The sequence below is a fragment of the Lynx rufus genome, unplaced genomic scaffold (genome assembly GCF_022079265.1).
Source record: "Lynx rufus isolate CCGP_SWC_20201006 ecotype Redwood Valley unplaced genomic scaffold, mLynRuf1.p SCAF_8, whole genome shotgun sequence".
In the NCBI taxonomy this organism is placed as follows: Eukaryota; Metazoa; Chordata; class Mammalia; order Carnivora; family Felidae; genus Lynx; species Lynx rufus.
The window spans coordinates 121,980,744-121,999,757 of NW_025814896.1; the positions used below are offsets into that span (position 1 = coordinate 121,980,744).

General features: G+C 37.1%; 1 protein-coding gene across 3 annotated transcripts in view; it reads left to right on the forward strand.

Annotated features, from left to right (window-relative positions):
- The window catches only part of ATAD2B (ATPase family AAA domain containing 2B), a 191,093-nt gene that overhangs the window by 30,735 nt on the left and 141,344 nt on the right, over positions 1 to 19,014 (forward strand). For all 3 annotated transcript variants that reach the window (XM_047069264.1, XM_047069262.1, XM_047069263.1), the window contains exons 6-8: positions 1,204 to 1,312; positions 3,459 to 3,575; positions 5,902 to 5,977. In XM_047069264.1, the coding sequence (XP_046925220.1) occupies positions 1,204 to 1,312; positions 3,459 to 3,575; positions 5,902 to 5,977 (302 nt within the window). The remainder of the gene's footprint in view (positions 1 to 1,203; positions 1,313 to 3,458; positions 3,576 to 5,901; positions 5,978 to 19,014) is intronic.

Here is a 19,014-nt window from a genome sequence, read left to right on the forward strand (position 1 = left end):
TTTATTTTTGAGACAGAGACAGAGCGTGAGCAGGGGAGGGGCAGAGAGAGAGGGAGACAGAATCCAAAGCAGGCTCCAGGCTCTGAGCTGTCAGCACAGAGCCTGATGTGGGGCTTGAACTCATGAACTGCAAGATCGTGACCTGAGCCGAAGTCAGATGCTTAACCGACTGAGCCACCCAGGAGCCCCTAATGTTTATTTATTTTTGAGACAGAGAAAGACAGAGCACGAGCAGAGGAGGGTAGAGAGAGGGCGACACAGAATCCGAAGCAGGCTCCAGGCTCTGAGCTGTCAGCACAGAGCCCGACGCGGGGCTCGAACTAATGAGCTGTGAGATCGTGACCTGAGCTGAAGTTGGACACCCAACTGACTGAGCCACCCAGGCGCCCCTTAAAGCATTTTTTTTTAATGTTTATTTATTTTTGAGAGAGAGAGTGTACACAAGGGAGGGGCAGAGAATGAGGGAGAGATTGAATCCCCAGGGATTGAATCTGTGCTGTCAGTGCAGAGCCTGATGCAGGTCTAGAACCCATGAACTGTGAGATTATGACCTGAGCCGAAATCAAGAGTCAGACACTTAACCAATTGAGCCACCCAGTCCCCCCTACTACCTTTCTTATTTTTTAAAAAATATTATTTTAACATTTATTTATTTTTGAGAGAGAGAGTGCAAGCAGGAGAGGGGCAGAGAGGGAGACAGAATCCCAATCAGGCTCCAGGCTCTGAGCTGTCAGCACAGAGCCTGATATGGGGCTTGAACTCAAGAACTGTGAGGTCATGACCTGAGCCGAATATCAAGAATCGGACACTTAACTGACTGAGCCACCCAGGCACTCCTACATTGTACCTTTTTTTTTTGTTTTGTTTTGTTTTGTTTTGTTATGGCATTTAACTTGTTTTACTTTGTTTTATAGTTACCTGTGACTTATCTTACTCCATCCTACTAGGCTATAATTTGCTTGAGGGAGAAAGTGTGTTCATGGCGCTGTAGTTTTAAATTTTCAAATATTTTGTAAGTTTGTTTTATTTTTCCTCTTGACCCTTACATTTATTAATTTCAGGAAGCTCCGTTTTTCATGAATCTGTGTCTTGCAAATAGGTGCTCAGTAAATTTCAAGAGTGGTCATATCCCATTAGGTTAATGATATTTATAGCCAGGAATAAATTCCATGTTAATATTTGACAGATTTTTCTCTTTAACAGGAAAACATGGATATGTATTCAAGAGTGAAAAGGCGAAGAAAGTCACTGAGAAGAAATAGTTATGGGATACAAAATCATCATGAAGTGTCTACTGAGGGCGAAGAAGAAGGTTTGTAAAGCACCTTATGAAATAAATACTACAGAGTTCAGGGGGGAGGGAAGAAAATTATATGCAAGTAATACACATGTAATATTGCTGAGTGGGTGATTTTTGGCTTTAGAGGTCTGTATTGTGTAATTTGGAATAATTTTTATTTGATTGGCATTCTGAGTTTTCACCTTCATTTGGAAAAACACCTTTACACTATACATCTTTATGTAATTTATCTTATTTGTAGCTAGCTATTGGTAGCCCTCCAGTGACCTAATCTGGTGACATTTGCCATGAGCTGATTTGGTGTTAGGTGAGACTTCTTTTGTGTTTCTAATTGGAAGCCCTTATCCACAGTCACCTTCTACCCGTATTCTCTGAATCTCTGATTATTTGGGTCCCAAATTGAGTTATGAACTGAGGAGTCAGTGGTAAAATTTAAAGAAAGAGGGACTGCTAGTTCTAGTGGAAGGAGTGGTACTGCTCTTTTCCAAGGCTTGTCTGGGTTCTGAACTAAAGAACCCCAGCTGAATTTGTGGGGCTGCAGCTAGGAACATGATGAAAGTACATTTGCCCCAAAGATTATAAATCCATGACTAGCACACTATAGGTTTTAATTCTGTAGGTGTTAATCTTCATTGAAATGGATTTTCAGAAGATTTGGTGTATTGTAAATGAAGGATAGTTTTATTTACAAGGAAATCTTACTAGTTCCTACTATGTGTATAGCTTTGATGGACAGGAATGGGTTTATTTCTCAAATTCTCTAATTAATATATTATTAGCAAGTTTTGAAGAGCTGATATTTCTAATGAAGGTGCTTTATTGAGCAAATATTGTTGTTGTGACAGTTAGAACCTCTATATTGCTTCCTTTGGAGAAAATCAGTATAGGCGAGACAGACTTATAATGTGATTTTTGCCTTTTTCATTAACTGAACACCTTTATAGAGTTTTCAAAGTAGATATGCCATGTTTAGAATTTCTTCCCATAATAAATAGTGTGTTATAGTGCAGGTGTTTCTCAAAAAGCAATATTTTTCGAAGGTTTAAAGAGATTTATTTGGGTAGGAGTAATTTAAATAATACTATATTTGGTGATTTTGTCTAGAACTTAATAATAAAAATATTTATAAACTTAGAATATGCTTTCAGATGTCATGACTAAAATATAAAGTGCTTTGCATTTTAGTATCCTATTTCACTCAGTATCACTAGTGGTTTTATGGTTTTTCCTGTGCTTTAATATGGTTGTGTTATATTGATAATTCCTATGGTTAAAAAGTTAATCACAAAGTGTATTGCATTTGGAGACCATAAACCAGTAAATTTTCATATGACTTAATTAATTTTTCAAAAGATTTTATTTTAAAGTAATCTCTATACCCAATGTGGGGCTTGAACTCAAACCTGAGATCAAGAGTCATAGGCTGTATGACTGAGCCAGCCAGGCACCCCAGACTTTTATTTTAAACTATAAATGGATGTCATATCATAGCTATAGCCAAACCACTTTTTAAAAATAAACTTTTAGATTTATGTATATTATAATTTATTTTTAAGTGTATAGTTAGGTGAATTATTAAGTGATCACTTATGTCAAGAAATAAACGTATTAACACCCCAGAAATCTGCTTCATGCTCCCTCCCAATTCCTACCTGCATTTTCCTACCAAAATAGAACTAATTTGTGTTTATCTCTTGTCAGCAGGCCTAACAAACCATTGTATTGCCAACAAAAATTGCTCTTGCTGTAACATTAGTAATTATCTTGTAAGCATATTTTTTTGAACTACCGAGTGGTATTTGAATACTAACATTATTCACTGGTGGATAACTGGGCATTAAAATGAAGTTTGCTCTGGTAAAATTTTGATTTGTCTTCTATTATACCTTTGTATGACCAAAGAGATTGAAAGATCATAAGAATACCTAGGTTATTTAGCAGAGAACTGTATTATTTGTTGGAAAGGCTTTTTTTTTTTTTCATCTATCTAGGTTGGTTTTTAATTGTAGTGATACATGCTGTATCATAAAATGTTGACACATTTAAATGTTACCTGTGCAGAAAGAGTAAAAGATAAAATGTAAATATTCAGTTCTAGAGTGAACCATTCCTTGTGGATTAAAACAGTTCTTCTTTTCTTTTGTGTGGGGGAAACTAGAATCTCAAGAGGAGGATGGAGACATAGAAGTTGAGGAGGCAGAAGGAGAAGAAAATGATAGACCATATAATTTGAGACAAAGAAAAACAGTGGATAGATACCAAGCACCTCCAATAGGTAAGAAATGCTGAATAACTTTGTTTCTTTTTTTAATTTTTTTTAATGTTTATTTATTTTTGAGACAGAGAAAGACAGAGCATGAATGGGGGAGGGTCAGAGAGAGGGAGACACAGAATCTGAAGCAGGCTCCAGGCTCCGAGATGTCAGCCCAGAGCCCGACACAGGGCTTGAACTCATGGACTGTGAGATCATGACCTGAGCCAAAGTCGGACCCCAACCGACTGAGCCACCCAGGCGCCCCTGAATAACTTCGTTTTGTAGTTGAGTAGCTTATTCTGTACCACCCCTTCAAAAATATAAGTGTTGTGGAGTTTAAAGTTTTTATTTATTTATTTATTTATTTATTTATTTGTTTGTTTATTTAATACTCTTCATTTGTTTTTTTAAGTTTATTTATTTTGAGAGAGAGAGAAAGTGTGAGTAGGGGAGAGGCAGAGAGAAAATCCCAAGAGGGTCCACACTTGCAGTGCGGAGCTCAACATGGGGCTTGATGTGGGGCTTGATGCAGGGCTCGAACTCAGGAACCTCGAGATCATGACCCAAGCTGAAGTTGGGTGCTTAACTGACTGAGCCACCTAGGTGCCCCAATTCACTGGTTTTGAGTTTATTTACAGGGATTATGCAGTCATCACTACTGTTTAATTCTAGAATATTTTTGTACTTCTACACTTTCATCCCCCCAGCCCCTGGCAACCATTAATGTACTTTCTGTCTATAGATTTGCTTTTTTTGTGACCTTTTGTGTCTAGCTTCTTTCGCTTAGCATAATGTATTTAAGGAAGGACTGAGATATTTGTATGAGATACTCAAACTCTTATGCTCTAAAACGATGTTAGATTCTCTGGAAGGAGTGAATCAGAGTTACTATGGCAGCCCTCTAGTACATGCAGCCTAGGTATGCAGACATTACTCCAGTTAGGAGCCATTATCACAGATAGCCTTGTTAATAATGGGGGAGATGTGTAAAGATAGAAAAAAGATTCTGAATCATTTCTTTTTAGATTAAAGAAAATATTGAGGTATGAATGAAATACAGTTTACTGCAGTTGCACATATTTAACATGTAGTTTGACAAGTTGGAAATACCTTAGATATATACCTATGAAACTATCATTACCATCAAGGTAGTGAACATGTTTATCAGCCCCAAAATATCTTTCTGCCTGTTTGTAATCTCCTTCTAACCTTCTTATGCCATCCGCATCCCAATCCTGAGGCAGTCGCTGATCTGATTTGCTTTCTATAACCATAGATTAGTTTACACTCTTTTGAATTTTATGTACAATATACTCTTTATTGTCTTTCTTTCACTCACCATAATTTTAAGACTCATGCATGTTGTTGAATATAACAATGTGTTTCTTGTACAGAGTAGCTTTCCATTGTATGGGCATATCATAATTTGTTTATACATTCATTTGTGGGTAGATATTTGGATTATTGACATTTCTAATATTTAGTTATTATAAATAAGTTGTGAACATTCACGTGCAAGTCTTTGGGCATATTTTTTCATTTTTCTTATAAACACTGAGGAGTGGAAAGCTGGGTTTTGTGATTAGGGTATGTTTAATATGCTAAGAAATTGCCAAACTGTTTTCCAAAGTGATTGTACCACTTAGATTCTCCCTGAGAGTGTATGGGAGCCCAGTTGCACCATTCTCTTGCCAACACTTGCTACAGTCAACTTTTTGAAATTAATTTTAACACATAGTTATTGTAGTTTTAATTTACATTTCCTCAATGACAGTGAGCATCTTATGTGCTGATTTGCCAGTGTTATCTCTGGTGAAGTGTCTTTTCAAATCTCTTGCCCGCTTTTTCCAATTGAGTTGTTTATTTTCTTAATATGGAGGTTTTTGAGAGTTCATGATGTATTCTGGGTATCAGTCCTTTATCAGATATGTGATTTGCAAATATTTTGTCCGTCTGCAGCTTATTTCTTTTATTTTCTTTTGTTTTCTTATTTCTTTCACTTATTTTCTTAGTGTCTTTCAAAGAGTAGAATTTGTAATTTTGATGAACTCCAATTAATTTTTTTAATGGATTATGCTTTTGGTGTGGTAACCAAAAAAAGTCTTTGTTTAACCAAAAGTCACAAATACTTAATTTAACATCTTTTTAGAGTGTTTACTTGCAACTTAAGGTATCCACAAAGTTTTTATTTTTGTTGTGCTCCTTCTAGATAGTATTTGGAACTTGAACACCTGTGACTAGCTTCCATTCAGAAAGTTAACAGAAGTAATTTCTACTCCTTTGATAACATCAATTTATCAATTTGTTATTAGTTATTTCTGTGTTGTCCTTTTTTATTTTCTTTAAGTCCCAGCTCATCAAAAAAAGAGAGAAAACACGCTGTTTGATATTCACAGATCTCCAGCAAGAAGAAGCCATATCAGGTATGTTTTGTTGGTTTTCAAAAGGAGAAAATAATCCTATCTGTCATTTAGATATATCCTTTAAATAATATATAACAAAATTTCTCATAATTAGAATATAGGTATTGATAGTGTTAATAATGCCAATGAGGGACTAAATGGTTTCTTTCTTTTCTTTGCTTTTCTTTGCTTCTTTCTTTGCTTTCTTTCCTTTAAATGTTTATTTATTTATTTTTGAGAGAGACAGAGAGAGAGTGAGCTGGGGAGGGATAGAGAGAGAGAGGGAGACACAGAATCCGCAGCAGGCTCCAGGCTCCAAGCTGTCAGCACAGAGCCTGATGCCGGGCCTGAACTCACGAACTGTGAGATCATGACCTGAGCTGAAGTTGGATGCTCAACCGACTGAGCCTCCCAGTGCCCCAATATCTTTATTTTTTTAATTAGTGACTAGTAGTTATTATGCTACATGTGACTATTTTCTTCCTGGTTCAGTTTGCCTGGAATAGTTACCGTTTTAACAATTATGTTCCCTAATGCTACATAGCTCTCTGCTCTCTTGGTAGAGTTGAATCTAAACCACTCACATTGCTTTCATTTGAAACACTGGTTCAGTTAGTCTTTCCTACCTTTTCTCCCCCTTTTGCCCTTTCTTTTATATATAGATACAAAGGACACTGGTTTTGAAACTGTCTTATCTATTGTTTTCTGAAAAGGTAGTATACTCATGGAATATACAATTAATAAAAATTTTAAAATAGATATGAAGAGCTTCTTTTTTTCTAATTTTAGTAGTCTCTCACTCTCCCATAGTAACATATGTTCATATACATGTATGTGTACTTACACATTGTTAGCCCTTCTTTTTACACAACATATATTGTGCACATTGTCTTATACCTTGTTTTTTTCACTTAATTCATTTTAACTGTCTTTTCATTTCTGTATAGTGAAATTTCACATTTATGTTTATAGTTACCTATTACATTTATAGATATACTCTAATATTTAAATTAGTCCTTTATTGAGAGATGTTGTGGTCTTTGTTATTACAAAATATGACATAATGAATAGCCTTGCACAACCTTCATTTTACATGTTTACAAATGTATTTGTAGGGTAAATTCACAGAAGTTGGATCTCAGAGTTAAAGGGAATAGGAGATTGTAACTTTGATTAGTTTGCAAACCACCAAGTAGTGTATGAAAGGGCCTATTTTCCCATGTTTCTACAAACAAAATGTATTTTTAAACTTTAGCATTTTTGCCAGTCTGAGAATTGAAAAGGAGATCTTGGTTTATTTAAAATTTCTGTATCTCATCAGAGCATTTTTTCATATGTTTAAAAGCCATTTGTTTTTCCTTTTTTTGAAACGTGTACAAAGTTTACCTATTTTTCTAATAGATTGTTTTTCTTTTATCTACTTTAAGTAGTTTTTTTTACATCCTGAAGAGATTAGTCCTTTGTCATAAATTGCCAGTGTTTTTCCTTGGTTCAGACTTTGTCTTTTTTTGACATTGTTTTCAGTTATCTTTACCAAGAGGTTTTTATTTTTATGTAGTCAGATTTATCAAACTATTTTTTTAAGGCTTTTAGATTTTATTTTATTTTATTAAAAAAATATTTTTGAAAGAGAGCGGGCATGCATGAGCAGAGAAGAGGCAGAGAGGAAGATAGAGAATTTCAACCAGGCTCCATGTTGTCAGTGCAGAGTCTGACGTGGGGCTCAAACTCATGAACTGTGAGATCATGACGTGAGCAGAAATCAAGAGTCAGACGCGTAACCTGCTGAACTACCCAGATGCCGCTAGATTCAAATCATAGTTGGAAAAACCTACCCAAATCCAAAGTTTTCAAGGAGTTCATCTTTGTTTATTTTTTTATTTTTTTTTTATATGAAGTTTATTGACAAATTGGTTTCCATACAACACCCAGTGCTCATCCCAAAAGGTGCCCTCCTCAATACCCATCACCCACCCGCCCCTCCCTCCCACCCCCCATCAACCCTCAGTTTGTTCTCAGTTTTTAACAGTCTCTTATGCTTTGGCTCTCTCCCACTCTAACCTCCTTTTTTTCCCTTCCCCTCCCCCATGGGTTCCTGTTAAGTTTCTCAGGATCCACATAAGAGTGAAACCATATGGTATCTGTCTTTCTCTGTATGGCTTATTTCACTTAGCATCACACTCTCCAGTTCCATCCACGTTGCTACAAAAGGCCATATTTCTTTTTTTTTTTTTTTTTTTTTTTTAAAGTTTATTTATTTTTTTTGGGACAAAGAGAGACAGAGCATGAACGGGGGAGGGGCAGAGAGAGAGGGAGACACAGAAACGGAAACAGGCTCCAGGCTCTGAGCCGTCAGCCCAGAGCCCGACGCGGGGCTCGAACTCACGGACCGCGAGATCGTGACCTGGCTGAAGTCGGACGCTTAACCGACTGCGCCACCCAGGCGCCCCAAGGCCATATTTCATTTTTTCTCATTGCCACGTAGTATTCCATTGTGTATATAAACCACAATTTCTTTATCCATTCATCAGTTGATGGACAGATCTTTGTTTATTTTTATGGTATCATTTTTTTCACGGTTTTTATTATTTATTTATTTATTTATTTCTAATATGCAATTTATTGTCAAATTGGTTTCCATACAACACCCAGTGCTCATCCCAACAGGTGCCCTCCTCAATGCCCATCACCCACCCTCCCCTCCCTCCCACCCCCCATCAACCCTCAGTTTTTGGTTTTTAAGAGTCTCTTATGTTTTGGGTCCCACCCTCTCTAACCCTTTTTTTTTTTTTTCCTTCCCTTCTCCCGTGGTCTTCTGTTAAGTTTCTCAGGATCCACATAAGAGTGAAAACATGATATCATTTTTTTACTTTTAAATTTTGATTCATTTGAATTTTATGGTGTAAGATTTGTAGTACAGATCCAACTTTTTTTCACAGATGGAAAAATGAGTTTTACCAAGCTCATTTATTGAATCAGTTCGTGATTTCTCCATCGATTCTCTTTGCCACATTTATCATATATCAGATTACATGTTTTGCTCTGCTTCTGGATATTTTTTCCATTCATATTGAATACTGTTTAAGTTGTTGAGGCTTTTTAATATGTTGTAATATTTATAACTGATCCCTTAAATTTCCTTTGAATGTGATTTTACATTATTTGTGTTATTTTTGTTTTTAATATTATTCAGTTATGTTTTAAAGTGTTATGTGTGGTTCTTGCACATTTATTGTTAATTTTTTCTTACCTAACTTACTTTTTCTGTTGCTTTTGTGAGATTCCCTTGTCCTTTTTTTTCATTATATTTTCTCATTATATTTCGTTTTTCCATTATATTTTCTGATTCATATATATAACAATTTCAGCATATTAATTTTGTGTACCCCTCTTCTTTATTGGGGATTCTCCTAGCTTGTCCATGTTATGATTGATGCTTAAGAAAGATGTACTTTTGTCATGTTAAAGATTTATGTATTTTTTATTTTATTTATTTATTTTTAAAATATTTATTTTGAGAGAGAGGCATGAGCAGGGGAGGGGCAGAGAGAGAGAGAGAGAGAGAGAGAGAGAGAGAGAGAGAGAATCACAAGTAGGGTCTGTGCTGTCAGTGCGGGAGCTAGAACTCATGAACCGGGAGATCATGACTTGAGCCGAAATCAAGGGTCAGATGCTTAACCTAAGGCCACCCAGGTGCCCCAAAGATTTATGTGTTTTTTAAATACTTGAATTTTCTTAAAAAAAAAAAAAACAAGAATATTGATCGAATGTGTTCAAATTGTTAAGGTCTATGGAGATCTTTCATCTCAGATTTATTATTAAGATTTATTAATTATTTTAATAGATTTTCTAATGTTGAATCTTTTAGATGCAAGTGCCTTTTGTTTTCTGATTTTGTAATTAATTTCTATATTTGTTGCACTGTGATTAGAGAATGTTGTTTGTATTGTACTTAGTGAAGTTTCCTTGTGGTTGAATATATAGTCTATAGGCATTTGAAAAGAAATATTCTTTATTTTTAAACCACAGGTTGAAACTCAATTAAGTATGTTATTTATCATATTTTTTAGGTTGCCTTTATTATTGTACTTTTGTTCATTTTGTATTCTTACTTTTCACTTTGGATGTGGATGGAAAGTGTGAATTAAAGTCTTCCTAGTACTAGGATGTCTATATCCCTTTCTCCTTTTGCGTGCTATAAGTTTTGCTTTTTGGGTGTTGTTGCTGTGTTGAGTTGCCCGTAACTACTTACAGTCAGAAACTTTATTATGAATTTGTCATTTTGCCTTTGAAAATATTCTCCCTTTGGGGCGCATGGGTGGCTCAGTTGGTTAAGTGCCTGACTTTGGCTCAGGTCAAGATCTCGCAGTTTGTGAGTTTGAGTCCCAGGTTCGGCTCTGTGCTGACAGCTCCGAGCCTGGAGACTGCTTCAGATACTGTCTCCCTCTCTCTCTCTCTGCCTTTGCCCCACCGCACTCTGTCTCTGTCTCTTTCTCTCAAAAATAAATAAACACTAAAAAAATTCTACTTTGTTTCATTTATTTCTTTTATACTAATTTATAGTCTGATGTTAGGTTTTTACCCACATGTTTGGCTTGTATACTTTTGGTTCTTTTATTTCTCATCTCTCTGAATCACATTAAACATCTCCTGTTTTCAGCATAGAGCCATGTTCTGATTTTGCTTTTAAAGTTTTATTTATTTATTTTTAGAGAGAGCGTGTGTGTGTGCATGTGTGGGAGAAGGATAGAGAGAGAGAGAGAGAGAGAGAGAGAGAGGGAGACGATCCCAAGCAGGCTCCATGCTGAGTGGGGAGCCTGATGCAGGCGCTTGATCTCACAAACTGTGAGATCATGACTTGAGCTGAAACCAAGAGTCAGACGCTTAACTGACTGAGCCAGCCAGCTGCCCTGAGCTATGTTCTGATTTGAGATTCAGTCTAAAAATCTTATTTTCATAATTGTGTCACATTTATTTCCATTTGTTGATGTGACTGTTGTTTTTACTTCCGTTATTTTATCTTACTTTAGTTTTTATGGTCTTAAGCATTTCACTGTGTAATATTTCTTTCTTCAACATTTTCTCATGGAAATTCTCAAATATCTAGAAGAGTTGGAAGAATTTTATAGTGAATACTGGCATACCCACCACAAAGATTCTACAGTTTCATTTTATACTTTCTTTTTTTATTTTTGTTTTTATTTTATTTATTTTTAAATTTTTATTTAATTTATTTTTTTAATTTACATCTAAGCATATAGTGCAACGATGATTTCGGGAGTAGATTCCTTAATGCCTCTTGCCATTTAGCCCATCCCCCCTCCCACAATCCCTCCAGTAACTCTCTGTTTGTTGTCCATATTTAAAAGTCTTTTATGTTTTTGTCCCCCTCCCTGTTTTTATATTATTTTTGTTTCCCTTCCCTTATGTTCATCTGTTTTGTATCTTAAATTCCTCATATGAGTGAAGTCATATGGTACTTGTCTTTCACTAATTTCGCTTAGCATAATACCCTCTAGTTCCATCCACGTCACTGCATATGGCAAGATTTCATTCTTTTTGATTGCCAAGTAATACTCCATTGTGTGTGTGTGTGTGTGTGTGTGTGTGTGTGTGTGTGTGTGTGTATACACCACATCTTCTTTATCCATTCATCTGTCGATGTACATTTGGGCTCTTTCCATACTTTGGCTATTGTCAATAGTGCTGCTATAAACACGGGGGTGCGTGTGTCCCTTTGAAACAGCATACCTATATCCCTTGGATAAATACCTAGTAGTGCAATTGCTGGGTCGTAGGGTAGTTCTATTTTTAATGTTCTGAGGAACCTCCATACTGTTTTCCAGAGTGGCTGCACCAGTTTGCATTCCCACCAGCAATGCAAAAGGGTTCCTCTTTCTCCACATGCTCGCCAACATCTGTTGTTGCCTGAGTTGTTCATGTTAGCCATTCTGACAGGTGTGAGGTGGAATCTCATTGTGGTTTCGATTCATATTTCTCTGATGATGAGTGATGTTGAGCATGTTTTCGTGTGTCAGTTGACCATCTGGATGTCTTCTTTGGAGAAGTGTGTATTCATGTCTTTTGCCGATTTCTTCACTGGATTATTTGTTTTTTTTTGGGTGTTGAGTTTGATAAGTTCTTTATAGATTTTGGATACTAACCCTTTATCCAATATGTCATTTGCAAACATCTTCTCCCATTCTGTCGGCTGCCTATTAGTTTTGCTGATTGTTTCTTTTGCTCTGCATAGGCTTTTTATTTTGATGAGGTCCCAATAGTTCATTTTTGCTTTTGTTTCTCTTGCCTCTGGAGACGTGTTGAGTAAGAAGTTGCTGCAGCCGAGGTCAGAGAGGTTTTTGCCTGCTTTCTCCTCGAGGATTTTGATGGCTTCCTGTCTTACATTGAGGTCGTTCATCCATTTTGAGTTTACTTTTGTGTATGGTGTAAGAAAGTGGTCCAGGTTCATTTTTCTGCATGTCGCTGTCCAGTTTTCCCAGCATCAGTTGCTGAAGAAACTGTCTTTATTCCATTGGATATTCTTTCCTGCTTTGTCAAAGATTAGTTGGCCATACGTTTGTGGGTCCATTTCTGGGTTCTCTATTCTGTTCCATTGATCTGAGTGTGTGTTTTTGTGCCAGTACCATACTGTCTTGATGATTACAGCTTTGTAATACGGCTTGAAGTCCGTGTTATACTTTCTTTATCAAATATATATCTCTACCCATATGTCAATCTATCTTAGTTAAAAATTTTTTTTTAATGTTTATTTTTGAGAGAGAGAAAGAGAGAGAGAGAGAGAGAGAGCGCACGCAGGGGAGGGGCAGAGAGAGATGGAGACACAGAATCTGAAGCAGGCTCCAGGCTCTGAGCTGTCAGCATGGAGTCAAATGTGGGCCTTGAACCCATGAACTCTGAGATCATGACCCGAACTGAAGTTGAATGCTTAACTGACTGAGCCACTCAGTCTCCCAATCCATCTCAGTTTTTAGATGCATTTCTAAGTATGTTGCAGACATCAGTATACTTCTCTTAAATTCTTCAGCATGTATATCAAGTAACTAAAGTTCAGTGTTTATTTAGGTTTTTTTTTTTTCTTTTAGGTAAAATTTACACGCAAAGAAATGCACAAATCTTGTTTGCCTTTGCTGTTTTTAAAAAAGTGAACTTCTTATTGTAGAATAGGTTTAGATTGACAGAAAAATTTTGAAGCTAGTACAGTGAGTTTCCATATAGTCTATACCCAGTTTCCCTTATCATTAACACTTATCACTAGTATGGTGCATTTGTTGTAATTATTGAACTAATAGTGATATAACATTATGTACTAAAGTCCATACTTTATTCATATTTTCTTAGGTGTTACCCAATGTCCTTTTTCTATTCGAGGATTCTGTCTAGAATACTACATACATTTTGTAGTCCTGTCTTGTTAGGCTCCTATTGTGTTTCTTTAATCAACTTCATTGAGGCATAATTTATATAAACTGTACCCATTTAAAGTATTTAAAACAAAAATTTTTTTTTTTTAAGTTTATTCTTTGGGGGCACTGGGTGATTCAGTTGGTTGAGCGTCTGACTTCAGCTCAGGGCATGACCTCACCATCTGTGAGTTCAAGCCCCGCATCATGCTCCGTGCCTACAGCTCAGAGCCTGGAGCCTGCTTCAGATTCTGTCTCCTTCTCTCTCTGCCCCTCCTCGCTTGTGCGCTCGCTCTCTCTCTCTCTCTCTCTCTCTCAAAAATAAAGAATAAATATAAAGTTTATTTCTGAGAGAGAGGGAGAGAGAAAGGAAGAGGCAGAGAGAGAGGGAGAGAAACTCCCAAGCAGGCCCTGCACTGTTCACTCAGAGCCCAGGGCAGGGCTCAAACTCATGCCCCTTGAGACCATGATCACCTGGGCGGAAATCAGGAGTCAGACATTCAATCGACTGAGCCACCTACCTGCCTGCCTCCCGGCCAATTTAAGGTATTTAATTAGATAAGTTTTGACAGATGTGTATTGTTGTGATTTCACTGTTGCAGTCAGGATGTAGAACATTTACATTGTCCTCAAAAGTTTTATGTCCTTTTTCAGTCGGACCCTAGGCAAGCACTGATCTTCTTTTTGTTACTGTATATTTGTTTCCATTTTCTAGAGTTTTGTTATATAGTATGTACTCTTCTGCCTTCACTCAGCATAATGATTTTTGAGATTCATCCATGTTGTTATGTATGTCAGCAGATTATTCCTTTTTATTGCTGAGGAGTATTCATTGTATAGACATACCAAATGTGTCATTTCTTGATGGAAATTTGGGTTTTTCTTGTTTTTGACTATTGTGCATAAGGCAGCTGTGAATATTTGTGTGTAAATCTTTGTGTGGATATAGGTTTTAATTCTCTTGGGTAAATAGCTATGAGTGGAATGTGTAGGTCTTAATGATAGGTGATGTTTAACTTTTTAAGAAATTACCAATCTTCAAAATTTTTGTAACCATTTTACAGTTTCACTAGCAGTATGTTTGAGTTCCATTTGCTTCATATCCTCGTCAACACTTGGTGTAATTTTAACCATTTTTTTAAGTCTATTTATCTGTTTTGGGAGAGAGAGCGAATGGGAGAGGAGTAGAGAGAGAGAGGGAGAGAGAGAATCCTGATCTCTGCCCTGAGAGCGCTTGAAGCCACAAACCATGAGATTATGGCTTGAACTGAAACCAAGAGTTGGTCGCTCAACCAGTTCAGCCCCAACCAGATGCCCCAATTGTAGCCATTCTGATAATATATACTAGTATCTCATTTTAGTTTTTACTTCGCTGTTCCTGAGTCTTTAACCATGTTAAGCATCATTTTATTTACTTATTGGCCATTTTTATATCTTCTTTGTAAAGTTGGTATTTAAATCTTTTGCCATCTTAAAATCAAGTTGTTTGCCTTCTTATTGAGTTTGAAGTGTTTTTATTATTTATTTATTTATTTATTTATTTATTTTAATGTTTATTTATTTTTGAGAGAGAGACAGAGCATGAGTGGGGGAAGGGCAGAGAGAGAGGGAGACACAGAATAAGAAGCAGGCTCCAGGCTCCGAGCTGTCAGTACAGAGCACGACGTGGGGCTTGAACTCGGGAACCGTGAGATCAGGACTTAAGCCCAAGTCGGACGCTTAACTGACTAAGCCACCCAGGGGCCCCAAGTTTCAAGAGTTTTTAAAATATATTCTAGACATAAATGTTTTGTTACATATATGTTTTGCGAGTGTTTCCTCTGTCCTTTGACTTGCCATCTGTTCTCATAATGATGTGTTTTAAAGGGCAAATATTTAAAATGTTTTTTAAATGAATTTTTAATTTTGGAACAATTTTAGCTTTGCAGAAAAGTTGTGAAGGTAATATAGAAGTTCCCTTATACCACTTACCCAATTTTTGTCGTTGTTAACATGTTGTGGCATGTTTGTTAAGACTAAGAACTGACATTGGTACATGACTACTTGCCAACCTCCAAAATTTATTTGGATTTTAATAATGTTATTTTTCTTTCCTTTCTTTAAATTTATTAAATGTTTATTTTGAGAGAGAGTGCGTGAGCACGCGCAAGCAGGAAAGGGGCAGAGAGAGAGAATCCCAAGCAGGCTCTGTGCCGACAGTGCAGAGCCCAATATGAGGCTTTACCCTACGAACTGTGAGGTCATGACCTGAGCTGAAATCAAGAGTCGGATTCTTAACCAACTGATCCACCCAGGTGCCCCATTAATGTTCTTTTTCTGCTGCAGAATTGAATTCAGGGTACCATATTGCATTTAGTGTTAATGTCTCCATAGTCTCTGGTCTGTGACAGTTTTTCTGTCTTCCTTTCCTTGTTTTTCATGATCTGGATAATCTTGAGGAATCCTGTCTCTGTATCTTGTGGAATGTCCCCCCAAGTTGTCTAATCATGTTTTCCTCTTTATTAGACTGGGGTTGGGGATTTTTGGAAAGATAGAAAACGGTCCATCTTGTTGTATCACATCAAGGGGAAGCGTATCCATATGACATCACTGATAATGTTAAGTTAACCTTTAACACTTGGTTACAGTCATGCTTGCCACATTTCTCCACTGTAAAGGTATGATCTTTCCATTTCCATAGTCTGTTCTTTACGTAAAGAGCCACTAAGTCTAACACACTACCAGGAAAGGTGGTGGTTTGAGAATTAAAGCTCCATCTCCTAGAGGGGGGAGTATCTACCTATATTACTTGAAATTCTTTTGTAAGACATTGGCATCCTCCAATTAAAAAATATTTGTTCAATCCTTTATATCAGTATGGATGCATGCATATTTATTTTATGCTTTGGGTTATAATGCAATCCTGCATTATTTTGTTATTCAAATTGTACCTGCTTTAGCTGTTGGAAACCTTTTCAGGTTGTCTCCTCTGTCCAGTTTACATGCCTCCCTTCTTTTGTTTTTTGAGTACTTCTTTATTTCCTGTCATTACAACATGTGCTAGGCTCATTGTGTATATTCCATGCCCCAGCTCTAGGATAAGCCATCTCACTAAGGAGCCCTGTTTCCTTTTATTGGGGAATAATATTTAGAAGCCAAGATCTAGACACTGTGTATGTTTGTTGGTACAAGGCCTCTCAGATAGCTAGTATAGTGTATGTATATACACTCACCTATGGATGCAGGCACTTTTACAATTGTTTCTGTATCCATCTGTATCTATGTTAAGCTAAAGATTAGTTTGTACTGAAGTTGGCTACTCTAATCCAGTATCAAAGTGTTTGTTCTAACCTGATCTCCTTTATCTTGTAACTTTCAGACATTGAGAAACCTGACTCCCACTATCTACTGTCCATCTCTTACTGGTTTCAAATTTTTATGAAGATCAGAATATCCATTTTTTTTTTTATAGTTTGTGCTTTTTGAAACTTTCTTCCACCATAAGATTACAAAGGTTTTTATCCCATGTGTTTTACTAGAGGTTTTATAGTTTTAGCTTTGTGTATTATAGGAGGTAAAAGTTGTGGTTCTTTTTATGTACATGAACATCCAATATCTCAACATCTCTTTTTGATGAAAAAGATGCCTCACTGAATTGGCTTGGTACTTCTGTCAAAAATATATTTTCTATATACATGTAGGTCTGGTTCTGGATTTTGTTCTACTTATCAAGCATTACCACATTGTCTTGATTTCTTTTGCTTTATAGTACATCTTGAAATCAGGTACTGTAAGTCCTTTAACTTTAGTCGTCTTTTTAAAGACTAGGTCCTTTGCATTTTCATTTAAATGTTATAATCAACTTGTTAATTTCTTTTTTCTTTTTTTTAAGTAATCTCTATGTGCAATTTGGGGCTCAAGCTCATGACTCCAAGGTCAAGAGGTACACACTCCTCTGACTTAGCCAGCCAGGCTTCCCTGTTAATTGTTTTTCTCTTTTTCTTTTTCTTTTTTTTAAAGTTTACTTATTTTGAGAGAGCATGAGTGCTTGTGCATCAGTCGGGGAGGGGCAGAGAGAGAGAGGAGAGAGAGAATCCCAAGCAGGCTCTGCACTGTCAGCACAGAACCTGATGTGGGGCTCGATCTCATGAACCAGGAGATAAGTGATATGAGCCGAAACCAAGAGTTGGATGTCTAAATGCTTAAGCGACTGAGCCACCCAGGTGCCTGCTCCTCTTAGTTTCTTTCTTTCTTTTTTGAGTTTATTTATTTAGAAAGAATGAGTTCCGGAGGGACAGAGAGAGAAGGGGCAGAGGATCTGAAGTAGGCTCTGTGCTGACAGCAGAGACCCCAACTCGGGGCTTGAACTCACCAGCTGAGCCATGAGATCATGACCTGAGCCAAAGTCGGACGCTTAACTGACTGAGCCACCTTAGGCATCCCCTGTTAGTTTCTATAGTAAAAGCCTTCTGGGATTTTGTTTGGACTATAGTGAAGCTGTAGGTCAATATGGGGAGAATCAATATTGTAATAATATTTAGCCTGCCAATTCATGAACATGGTATATCATTTCATTTAAGTCTTTTGAAATTTCTCTTAGCAATGATTTGTAGTTTATAGTGTAGAGGTTTTTTCTGTATCTTAAATTTATTTTTAAGTATTTTATGTTTAATGATTCAATGGAATTACTTTTAAAAACTACCTTCTAGGGGCACCTGGCTGGCTCAGTCAGAAAAGTATGAGACTTTTTTTTTTCAAGTTTATTTATTCTTGAGAGAGAGAGAGCATGCACGCAAACGGGAGAGACAGACAGACACACACACACACACACACACACACACACACACACAATCTGAAATAGGCTTCAGGTTCTGAGCTGTCAGCACAGAGCCCAGTGTGGGGCTCAAACTCTGAATGGTGAGATCATGAGCTGAGCCAAAGTCGGATGCCCAACCAACTGAGCTACCCAGGTGCCCCAGAAGAGTATGTGACTCTTGATCTTGGGGTTATGAGTTCAAGCTCCATGTTGGGTGTAGAGATTACTTAAATGAATAAATAAAAACTTAAAAAAAAACACACTCTGGGAGTGCCTGGGTGTCTCAATCAGTTAAGCAACTGACTTTTGATTCCAGTTCAGGTCATGATCTCATGGTTTATTAATTTGAGCCCTGCGGTAGGGCTCTTTGCTGACAGTGTGGAGCCTGCTTGGGATTCTCTCTCTCCCTCTCTCTCTTGCTGACAGTGTGGAGCCTGCTTGGGATTCTCTCTCTCCCTCTCTCTCTTCACCCCCTCTCTCTTTTTCTCTCTCTCTCTAAAAAATAATAACAATTAAAAAAATTCTGTGTAAAAAAACTACTTTCTAGGGGCGCCTGGGTGGCGCAGTCGGTTAAGCGTCCGACTTCAGCCAGGTCATGATCTCGCGGTCCGTGAGTTCGAGCCCCGCGTCGGGCTCTGGGCTGATGGCTCAGAGCCTGGAGCCTGTTTCCGATTCTGTGTCTCCCTCTCTCTCTGCCCCTCCCCCATTCATGCTCTGTCTCTCTCTGTCCCAAAAATAAATAAACATTGAAAAAACAAAACAAAAAAAAAAACTACTTTCTAATTGTTTACTACTAAGATTTAAAAACAGAATTGTTTTGTCTGTTAACTTGGTATCCTGTG